The 11,552-nt window shown below is 39.1% G+C and overlaps 1 protein-coding gene across 1 annotated transcript in view; it reads right to left on the minus strand.

Annotated features, from left to right (window-relative positions):
* Nucleotides 1–1,398: 1,398 nt before the first annotated feature.
* LOC146638281 (NACHT, LRR and PYD domains-containing protein 3-like) overlaps nucleotides 1,399–11,552 on the minus strand; it is a 17,158-nt gene continuing 7,004 nt past the window's right edge. The window contains exons 2-12 of the mRNA XM_085360832.1: nucleotides 11,130–11,269; nucleotides 10,907–11,020; nucleotides 9,853–9,916; nucleotides 9,486–9,696; nucleotides 7,523–9,326; nucleotides 7,225–7,398; nucleotides 5,546–5,719; nucleotides 3,533–3,706; nucleotides 2,837–3,010; nucleotides 2,356–2,402; nucleotides 1,399–2,229 (exon numbers count right to left, since the gene is read on the minus strand). Coding sequence (XP_085216958.1) covers nucleotides 1,670–2,229; nucleotides 2,356–2,402; nucleotides 2,837–3,010; nucleotides 3,533–3,706; nucleotides 5,546–5,719; nucleotides 7,225–7,398; nucleotides 7,523–9,326; nucleotides 9,486–9,696; nucleotides 9,853–9,916; nucleotides 10,907–11,020; nucleotides 11,130–11,269 — 3,636 coding nt within the window. The 3' untranslated portion in view covers nucleotides 1,399–1,669. The remainder of the gene's footprint in view (nucleotides 2,230–2,355; nucleotides 2,403–2,836; nucleotides 3,011–3,532; nucleotides 3,707–5,545; nucleotides 5,720–7,224; nucleotides 7,399–7,522; nucleotides 9,327–9,485; nucleotides 9,697–9,852; nucleotides 9,917–10,906; nucleotides 11,021–11,129; nucleotides 11,270–11,552) is intronic.

Raw genomic sequence — 11,552 nt, forward strand, 5'->3', positions numbered from 1 at the left:
CAGAACGGTAATAGGTGAGAAAGAAATTCTTGAATTGTGAGCGTCAGGAGTGTCTGAAGATATACTGGGACAAGCTTCATGTCTTAACTTTGTTTCGTTAAGGAGATATGACGATTCGAATATGCCTCTCATTACAGAAATCAAGCGGTGATTTTGAACAAACTCTCCATTGACTTTCTATGGAGAGTTTTCCGACTTTGTGTTGGTCTGAGGAGATTTGCAAAAATTCTATAAGTCCCACAACAATGATGGGGACATTTCCTGAAAGCCAGCAAAAATACCTACGTTTTGATGTATAATTTGTGGAAGTTGAGTGAAAATTGAGCAAGTAGCAAGAAGTTGTTCGGACATGAAGAGAAGACTGCAAAACCTTCAGTGGCACACTGGAAGCCAAGAGCATAGCAACCACAACGACGCATGTATTTTGTGAAAAATCACAATTTTGCAACTGAAAACTTTAAGAGGCATAAAAGTAAAACGGTAAAAGATTTGAAAAAGCTGATTTATACCTGAATAGCCCAATAATTTGAGAACATTTTAAAGTTTGAATGGTTGCTCTATGTGAAAATATGAGGAAGTAGTTAAGTTTCAAAAACAAGCAAATTTTAGCAGAATTGCAGAAGTTTCCCATTCATTTCAAATTAAAGGAAAAAAAGCTTAATATTTTAAAAAGTATAATAGTGAAAAATACCAAAAGACATAGCCGTCATTAGCAGAAATAGCAGAATAGTTTAAAATTTGAACGGTGAAAATAGCACAAAAATTGTGGAAGTAGATCCACGGCGAAAAGTGTACGGAAACATCAAGAAGGAACTCAATAGTGTGGATGCTTCCACACAATAAAAAAAAAAGTTACACTTCCTCAGAATTTTATGTGTTTTCATCTTATCTTTAATAAATATTATGTTTAAATAGTTTGCGGATTGCTTTCTATGTTCATTTACATTTTATACAAGTACTTTTTGAAAACACCTCTACAAGTATACTGTTAAAAAAATATGAAAATATTAACATTTTTACAACATGGTAACAACATAACAAACACGTTTACAGCCTGGTTACAACAACTGTTTTGCTAATTCCCTCCTTTAATAAATGTATAAGGGGGTATCCAGTGCAGCCAGCAGTCAGTTTGTGCATGACAGATAAAAAGTGCTTATAAACATAGATTAAAGCGCTGCATGAATATTTGTGAGTGAATGTCGCTAATAGTGAAACTCACTTTGAATGCTCAGTTAGTGTAGAAAAATACTACAAGTACCAGTGCGTTCATTAAAAGTGTTACACAAGAAATCTTTAGACTCTGATATTACTAAGTAATAATTAGCAGGAATCTGTTTCTTTCCAGGACACGCTCACAACCAAACTCAGTAAGCCTATCTGTCTCGTCAAAATGGAAAACAATAAACAAATGCATTTTGTTGTTGAGTGACTAATCACCAGGTGGCGGCAGTTATAACTCTTACTGTCTTTATCCTTTGCTTTTAAGGACACAAGAACAACATTCAGTCACATGTGAGTTGAAAGACAGCTCAAACGTGAATCTGTGTAATGAAAAGATATACTTGATGTACATCTGGATTTGCTCTGTAGTACTGGGTCTGTAGCTGTGTGTGATCCTGACCAGTGTGACACAGTCAACAGTCTGAGTTTATTTAACAAAAGTGAATTATTTCTGCAAAGAACACAAACGTACCGAGGAAGCCAGTGATAAGTAAGACCAAGACCAGAGTCCAAACCCAGGATACAGAGGTTCATCAAATGTGGTGTTGAAGGTGTGGAGGTGGATCAGCTTGTCAGAGGAGACTCTGTAAAAAGACAGAATGCCAGCAGGACAGTCCACATACACTGCTACTCTGCCAGAGACAGAGGAAGAAGAGGAACAGGAAGAGATGGATGTTCCTTTTGTATCATGCCAGATAGAGTAACCACCATCGGTGAACAGACTCCAGGACTGAGGATTCCCTCCAAACCAACTGTCATTTCTTTCTCCTCTCCTGCTGATTCTCTTGTAACTCACTGATATATGCACACCTCCACTCCACTCAACCTCCCAGTAACAGCGGCCAGTCAGACCATCTCTGCACAGCAGCTGATGATTCTGGTCAAATCGGTCTGGATGATCAGGATATGACTGATTTTCTTTCACATATGTCACATTCCTGTTGTTGTCAGACAGTTTAAGGTTTCTGTTTACTGTATCTGTGTTGACTGTGAGCTCACAGAAATCTAATGAAGACAAAAGGACATAATCTGCTCATTATTACCTTTTCATGAAAACTAACGTTGGAGATCATCTTCATCCACAGTAAGTTTTGGTCATTTTAATTTTGACTCATTTTAAAACATACTTACACTTCCTCAGACCTTGTCTGAGCCACTGGACACCAGCAGGCTCCAACCTGAAAGGAGGAGGACTGTCAGGACCAACACAGTCTTTTCACAATGCACTTTCATCCACACACTTCACTTATTTACTGCCAGTGTTGGAGTAATAACTGTGTTCTTCACAAATGCATTTTACATCAGTATGGAACACTTGTAAACAAGCTGAATACACAGGATTAAAGTCTATTTGATCTGTTCTTCTTTGAGTTACCATTCATTATTTTTACTGTTATCATCACTTTACTATTTCATGAAGTACATGAAATGTCGCTCTACAAATAAAGGTCAGATCCACAATTTGTACACACTAAATCTGTTGCCTTGTTTCTTCTAATAAAGTAATGAAGCATTCATACAGTAACTATCCAGTTAATCTACTTATGGCTATACCTATTTAGCTTTTTTCTCCTCTTTGTCATTATCTTTGAGTGCAATACATTTTCCATACTTGAGACTCTGTAGTCTCCAACAGGGATCTTCAAGTCCAGAAGATAGCAGCCTTTTTCCTGAGTCTCCTGGGTGATTGTAGCTCAGGTCCAGCTCCCTCAGATGAGAGGGGTTAGAAGTCAGGGCTGAGGCTAGAGAAGCACAGCCTTCCTCTGTAATCAAACAGCCTGATATCCTGAGAACACACAAAGAAATTAAATATTTTATCCCTTTTTTTCTGTAATGCAGTGACCATTACTGTTAAATTACCATTGCTATTTTCATCTGCAAGTATTCATATTTGGCAGTATGGATCTGTTCTGCCAAGTGGCATGAAGAGTGCAGCAACTGCGGGAAGGTTAAAGCTGCCTATATTATATGTCATAAATGAGTTTTGGGCTAGTATTAAAACAAGCTGACCAACACTATAAATTTTCCGTTTTGACATAAATACAATATTTTAATTTATTTTAATGATAAAGAGCTGTTGCTCTCAGAGAAATAGATTCATATCTAAACAATAATAAAAGCCACTGTATAGAAATGTGCCAAGGTGTGTTTTAGACTGGACTAGACTGTTGAGATGTTGAAATCAACAAAAGGTACCTGAAAAATGGTACCATAGGAAGAAACAGAATAGATGTGCAACTGGTATGACACACAAAAAGATTATACTAAATTTAAAGATGACCATTTGATTAGGTTAGAGAAACCTGACCTGAGAGTTTCCAGTCTACAGTGTGGATTCTTCAGTCCTATCAACAGCAATTTTACTCCTGAATCTTGCAGGTTGTTATTATTCAGATCCAGCTCTCTGAGACTAGAGGATTGCAAGCTAAGAACTGAGGACAGGGCTGCACAGCTTGCTTCAGAGAGGTTACAGACACTCAGTCTAAAGAGACAATAAGAGAAATAACATTTTAAGTGAAACAAGTTATCAAGATCTTATCACATTTTTGGGGTGTTTACTTGTAAAAATAAATAGCCCAATTAAATACCTTCGGTATAGTCAATACTAGACAGTAAAGAAATATATAGACTAGTGCCATAATGCCATAACCGCAAAACACGGCAAATCTTCGTTAGCGAGTTAGCACGCATTGTCCTGTTAATGGGGCTGCACAGTGCTAATGCATTAACGAGCTAACCGCGCAAACATGTTGACGCATGGGGCAATCCGCCCTAACTCGCTAACTGAGATTTGCCGCGTTAATGCGGTTATGGCGTTAAGTTCATTTTAATGAGATTAACGCTGACAGCACTAATATAGACAGTACAGTCTGACATTATACAGTCATCTGGTGTTTAGCATGACTGTGATAAAATAGTTCTATTAACCCTTTAAGACCTACCATAGAACCAAGTCCGCCAGAGCTTATATTATATTTTTACATAGTGTGGTGCCATTTTTGGGAGCATTTCAAGTTGCTATACATCAATACAACAATTATAGCCCAGATTTTATTAAAATCTGGGCTATAATTGTTGTATAACTGTATAATTGTATAATTGCTGTATAATTGCTGAAAATGGCACCACACTATGTAAAAATATAATATAAGCTCTGGCGGACTTGGTTCCATGGTAGGTCTTAAAGGGTTAATAGAACTATTTTATCACAGTCATGCTAAACACCAGATGACTGTATAATGTCAGACTGTACTGTCTATATTAGTGCTGTCAGCGTTAATCTCATTAAAATGAACTTAACGCCATAACCGCATTAACGCGGCAAATCTCAGTTAGCGAGTTAGGGCGGATTGCCCCATGCCCCATTTTTGGGAGCATTTCAAGTTGCTATACATCAATACAACCATTATAGCCCAAACTTTAATAATATGACTGCATTAGGTGCATAGTAATTACATAAATTGCAAAAAAGTGCAATAAACTACAAAAAAATTGAAATTCGTTTTTGCTTTTTTAACATATATTTCTAGTTAGAGAAATTTAAGAGGCTTATCCCTCAAAACTGTAAATACAAAAAAGTTGCACAAAATAGTTTCCTACCACAGGAAATTTATTTTGAGTGTCTTCATAGTTTTATTTTTGAAATACACCAATTTTTATATACTGCAGGAAAAACGAAAATAAATATTATACTGCAAATTTGCAAAAAAGCAGCATATGCATCAAAATAAGCTATTTCCAGCAGTGCAATTTGAGTCCTAAGCATCCCAGAAAAGACACAGAAAGTCATAAAGTCAAAGATAACTTTTAAAAGCACCAGTATAGGCCCTGAGGCCCTGATGGTAAAAAAAAAAAAAACTACATTTCCGCGAAAATGACGTCACTTCCGATTTTGGGCAGGTAATGGCGGACATGCAAAAGTTCGCGCTGACGTCTATTCCAACGTAGGAAGTGTTATGAACAGCTGATCGGATCGGCAAAGCGTGTTTCTGGAATATTATGTTTTTGTTGCTGCAAGTGCTTTTTATGCAGTTTTTGCAAAGCTGTATGTGGAAGGAAACTGTGACCTAGGACAAGTTGATGGCATAAGATGTAAGTACAACTCCTCCGGTTTCATATGCAAAAAAAATTATTGCGCTAGCTTACGTGGTTGCAGAGCTACCGGGATTTAAAAATAGTTACGCAAAACAGAGCGTGCCCGCTCCGACCGGCTCCAAACGGTTAACTAAATTGACTTTATTGGTGATACTGGAGATAGTATTGAAACAACTTCTTTTCCCCTAACTGTTTTCCCTAGAGCAGCACTGTACTGCAATCTGACCTGAGAGTTTCTAGCGTGCAGGAAGGACCCTGCAAGCCACAAGACAGTAGTTCCACTCCTGAATCCTGCAGGTCGTTGTTACTCAGGTCCAGCACTCTCAGGCTGCAAGTTTGGGAGCTGAGAACTGAGGCCAGGGAACCAACATTTCGTTCTGTTATGAAACAGCCATTCAGCCTGAAGAAAATGATGAATAGTAATATTTGTGTTAAAGTGACATGTCAGTCGTTTTTGAATAAGATGTAATCCTATCTACCCGTCTAATCTATCTAAAAGTGGCACTAACTCTTACATATTCCACATTACTATTGTTTGAAGAACAGAAAACACGAAAATCATGAAAGCATAAAATTATCAATGAGAGACCATAACTGCGTGTGAGATAATATATGAAAAAAAAGGTAGGTATTCCCCCAGCGTGTCCTTGGTCTCCCCAGGGGCCTCCTTCTCGTGTGACATGCCTGGAACACCTCATGCAGAAGGTGCCCAGGAGAATCTTAATTAGATGGCCAAAGCACCGCAACTGTCTCTTTTCAACGTGGAGGAGTAGTGGCTCTACTCTGAAACCCTCTTGACTGAACTCCTCACCCTATCACTAAGGAAGACGCCAGCCACCTTTACATGAAGCTAATTTCTGCTGCTTGTATCTGTGATATCATTCTTTCTGTCAATAAACAGAGCTTGTGGTGAAAGGTGAGTATAGGGATAAACCGTTAAATTGACAGCTCTGCTGTTGTGATCAGCTCTCTCTTTACATGACAAACTGGTACAGCATCCCCATCACTCTCTGACTGCTTGATACCTCGGTCAATCTCTCACTCCCCTCTCCCTTCAGTCCCCTCTCTCCTCAAGGATCGCAAGCAGAGGAGTTTAAGACCCTGAAATACTTAAACTCCTCTGCTTTGGGGCAGAAACTCATCTCTGACCTGGAGTGAGCACTCCACCCTTTTTTGGCTGAGGACCGGATTGCAAATCACACTCTGCTGCAAATCACACCAGTGAGAGCTCGAGACCACCACCTGAGGCCAACAACAACAAGGCAACATCCTCTTCTAAAAGCAGAGATGAGATTCTGAGGCCACCAAAGTGGAAGCCTTCTGTCACTTGGCTACAACTAGAAATTCTGTCCATAAAAATTATGAATGTATTCAGTGACAAAGGGCTGAGTCAGACACCCACTGAGAATAAGTTCGTCTTACTGCCAAAAGATCAGACCAAGCTCCAAGTTTTTGCTTCAGCTACCGCCTATTCCACATTCTGCTTGGACTACCAGTACCTATCAGCAGCCTCCAAAGTCCCACAGACTAAAAAGGAAGGAGCTGGAGGGAGAGTGTTTGGTGGTCGGGCCTTAGCCCATGGGGCCTGGCCGGGTGCAGCCCAAAAAAGCAATATGGGCTTCCTGTCCTGTAAGCCCACCACCCACAGGAAGTGCCAAAGAGGTCAGGTGAAATGGGTGTTGGGCGGTAGAACTTTTCAGTCAAACATCTAAATCATTCAATTCAAGTGTTTCAATCATTTCCATAGCCACAGGTGTATAAAATTAAGCATCTAAGCATGTAGACTGGTACGACAAACATTTGTCCAATCCAGATGCAAAATTTCCTCACTACTAAAAATTCCACAATCAACTGCAAAATGGGATTTTCTTTCTTTTAGGTAAGGCAGAACTATATCCATCTGACCTGAGATTGTCTAGCATACACTGTGGACTCCCAAGTCCAGCAGATAATATCTTCAATCCTGAATCCTGGGGGTTGTTGTTACTCAGGTCCAGTTCTCTCAGTCTAGAAGACTCAGAAGTAAAAACTGAAGACAAGGCCTCAAAACTTCTCTTTGCAAGGGTGCAGAAAGTCAATCTAGGTAAAACAACATAGGAAAGACATTTATTTAGCCTTATTTTCTGTTTCACAGAGAAGACTATTCACTAATTTCAAATATCTATACACTTTGTTTTCAATACATGTGTACCTGTGTACTTACACGGCTTTTCTTGAGGCTTTGACCACAGGCAACAGCCTTAGAAGAGCCTCCTCTGAAGCAGAGTATTTCTTCAGGTTAAACACATCCAGATCATTTTCTGATGACAGTAAGATGAAGACCAGAGCTGACCACTGAGCTGGAGACAGTTTATCTATAGAGAGACTTCCTGATCTCAGAGACTGTTGGATCTCCTCCACAAGAGAACGATTGTTCAGTTCATTGAGACAGTGGAAGAGATTGATGCTTTTCTCGGCAGACAGATTCTCACCAATTTTCTTCTTAATGTGCTGGATTGTTTCCTGATTGCTCTCAAAATGTCTTTTTGTGTCTGTCAGTAAGCCTTGAAGGAGACCCTGATTGGTCTGAGTTGAAAGACCCAGGAGGAATCGGAGAAACAAGTCCAGGTGTCCATTCGGACTTTCCAAGGCCTTGTCAATAGCACTCTGGTGGAGATATTTTAAATAATTTCTTTCTTTAAACAGTTTAGACCATAAAGGCATTTTTAGCTGATCTTCCAGCACATTAATACCAGAGTTGATGAAGGTCAGATGGACATGAAGAGCAGCCAGAAACTCCTGAACACTCAGATGGACGAAGCAAAACACCTTGTCCTGGTACAGTCCGCTCTCCTCTTTAAAGATCTGTGTGAACACTCCTGAGTACACCGAGGCTGCTCTGATATCGATGCCACACTCCGTCAGGTCTGATTCATAAAAGATCAGGTTTCCTTTTTGTAACTGGTCAAAAGCCAGTTTTCCCAGAGATTCAATCATCTTCTTGCTCTCTGAATTCCAGTGTGGATCTGTTTCAGCATCACCATGATACTTGATCTTCCTTACTTTAGACTGAACCACCAGGAAATAGATGTACATCTCAGTCAGAGTCTTTGGTAGCTCTGCTCCCTCTCTAGTCTTCCGTACATCGTCCAGAACTGTAGCAGTGATCCAACAGAAAACTGGGATATGGCACATGATGTGGAGGCTCCGTGATGACTTGATGTGGGAAACAATGCTTGTGGCCTGGTCTTCATTTTTGAATCTCTTCCTGAAGTACTCCTCTTTTTGTTCATCGGTGAACCCTCTGACTTCTGTCACCATGTCAACAAACTCAGGAGGAATCTGATTGGCTGCTGCAGGCCGTGTGGTTATCCAGAGGTGAGCATAGGGAAGCAGATTACCCCTGATGAGGTTTATTAGCAACACATCCACTGAGGCAAATTGTGTAGCATCAGTCAGGATCTCAGTGTTGTGAAAGTCCAGAGAAAATCGACACTCGTCCAGACCATCAAAGATGAACATGACCCGAAACTCATCAAAGCTGCAGATTCCTGCTTTTTTTATGTCAGTAAAGAAGTGATGAACAAGTTCCACCAAGCTGAACTTTTTCTCTTTCAGTACATTCAGCTCTCTGAAAGTAAATGGAAATGTGAACTGGATGTCCTGGTTGCTTATGTTTTCAGTCCAGTCCAGAGTGAACTTCTGAGTTAAGACTGTTTTCCCAATGCCGGCCACTCCCTTTGTGAGCACTGTTCTGATCTCTTCCTTTTTTCCAGGTAAACCTTTAAAAATGTCTTCTCGTTTGATTGTTGTTTCTTGCCTGTCTACTTTCCTGGATGATGTTTCAAGCTGTCTGATTTCATGTTCATTATTGACCTCTGTAGTATCCCCATCTGTAATGTAGAGTTCAGCGTAGATCTGATTCAGATGGGTAGGGTTTCTTGCTTTAGCAATGCCCTCAAGCACACACTGAAATTTCATCTTCAGACTGTATTTAAATTTATGCTGACAAACTGCAGCATGGCATTCTGAAAGAACACACACAAAGCAGGATTTTTAGAAGTACAAAGGTACATCAAACCTACCACCAATTATGCATTCTCCTAAAGCATGAGTATTTGAATCTATCAGTCGATCAGCCATTTAGTCTTCATTCAGTGGGGTAAATCTTTGGAAGATTGTCTTACTGCTCTGTAGACAGTCAGCCAGCTTCCCCTGGTTCATTTTTCTTAGGAAGTGCAGCGTGCTCCTTAGAAATGAGTCTTTCTGCTGTTTGTCGTCACACCCCAAAAATCTGTCATCCTCACACTCATTGCCTTCTGAGTTATCTGGACTCACACTCTTCTGCAGGTTTTTCAGTTCATTTTTCCCAAAAGGGATAATATTGTCCTCCAGTTGCTGTAATAGAACGTAAATGAAGAATACAATTAGACTAATGAAGCCACACATCAGATCTATGGTGGCCAGACTGGCAAACCACAGGTTTGCAAAATATAGCATGGGTATGTCTGTGAACTGACCATATTTAAAATATTAGTTTTAACATGGACAAACCATAAATTTGGAGTCCACGTCATACTGATGACTTTGATCCTCTGAGTTCTCCCAGTCCTCAATCCTGTGGATGAACCATAAAATAATTAGCTTATATTATCTCTCATTAAATAGCATAAATAGGAATAAATGCTTAAAAAAAGTAAACCTTTTTCCTTGTTCTGATAAGGGTTTACTTTTCCAGGTCCCACATCTATAGAGTCCAGATTCTACAAAGATGTGCCTGCCAACATTATTTAGCACTATAACTTATTAGCACTATAACTTATTAGAGTCGCCCTAAAATCAGAACGTCCATGCCCCTTTCAGGGTGAAAACAAGGTGCTATAGCAGCTTTCAAAGAAGCACACTGAACTGTTTAAGAACTTCACTACAAAACATAATTGCTACAGTTAATCATGTTTTCTGTGCAGCAGGGAAACAAAAGGACAAGCATTACAACTGATATATATTTTTTTAAAATTTACGCTGCTCCTACAACATGTAGATGTCTACCTGCAAAGATCTGCATAGCATCAAATCAATGAATCCGGACCAAGCTTGACATTATGCTGTCCCACCTAATCCTTGAACCACTAGAAATGCCTAATGATTTTAACACATGTTAATTTGTTATCCTCCTCTATGGGTGCAATAACTGCTCCTGGTTCTACACAGTTTGTCTATCCTTGTATTGTAAGCAGGGAGAAATAGCAAATGATGACCAAACCAGTTCAATTGGTGGAAAGATTATGACAATATCCTTATATCATCATCTCCCTGAGACATTATGACTCCAAAAAGTTTGAGTTTTAAACTGTGAGGGAAGAAGTATAGATCAAGGAGGCTCATGAGAGACAAATTAGATTTAAAAAAAGTTTGTATCTTTAACTAAAACGTACACTGTGCTTGAAGCTTTCTGACAGCAGGAAATATGGATTCCTAATATCAGTGTGTGTGTCTATGTGTGTGTTAGTTGTGTACATTAGCAAAGCTCTCCTGCCCTGTCACCAGATGTAAGAACCATTACACAACAATTCAAAGACACATCAGAGACATTTTACTGACAGCTTACTTCAGCTCATCAGGATCTTGCTTTTTAAACTTATAAATCATGCTTTTTGACTTGTTGCTGTTGAAGGAGACACAGCTGGGTGAAGATCCAGAAGATTGTAGTCTGTGATCAATCCTGAAATGAAAAAGCAATGATAAATGTTAATAAATGACTTTCTGTAAATATTAATTTTTTTAAAATAAAAAAAAAAAGTATTGTGTCTAAAATTCCTCTCCAAATTTACCTTCCATCAGCAATTTTTTTAAAATAAGACTCCATTGGCTGGTCAGTTTTCATGGACACAGAATTTAGTTTATTTCCAGTTTCAGGTCCAGCAGGTCCATTAGAGTGTGGCATGTGCTGCTGCTGCTGCTGCTGCTCAGGCTTCAATACAAAGGACACACAGAGCAGGGTTTGTGAATGATAATCAGGTGCTGAGCTCTGATACAGAGAAGATAAATAAATATAAATAAATATAAAAAATACAAAAATAAGTTGACCAATATTATACGTGTATGTAGAAAGGAGTATTATAGTAAAATATTGAACAACAATAAACATAATATGAAGGGAATATGGGATGTTTTAAACGGTATCATTAAAAATAATTCTGGACAACAAAGTTATCCTCAATACTTTATCGACAATGGCAATATTATGGAAAACA

The sequence above is a fragment of the Diplotaxodon limnothrissa genome, linkage group LG2 (genome assembly GCF_057381915.1).
Source record: "Diplotaxodon limnothrissa isolate DT_005_m linkage group LG2, D_limnothrissa_male_GT1.1, whole genome shotgun sequence".
NCBI classification, from domain to species: domain Eukaryota; kingdom Metazoa; phylum Chordata; class Actinopteri; order Cichliformes; family Cichlidae; genus Diplotaxodon; species Diplotaxodon limnothrissa.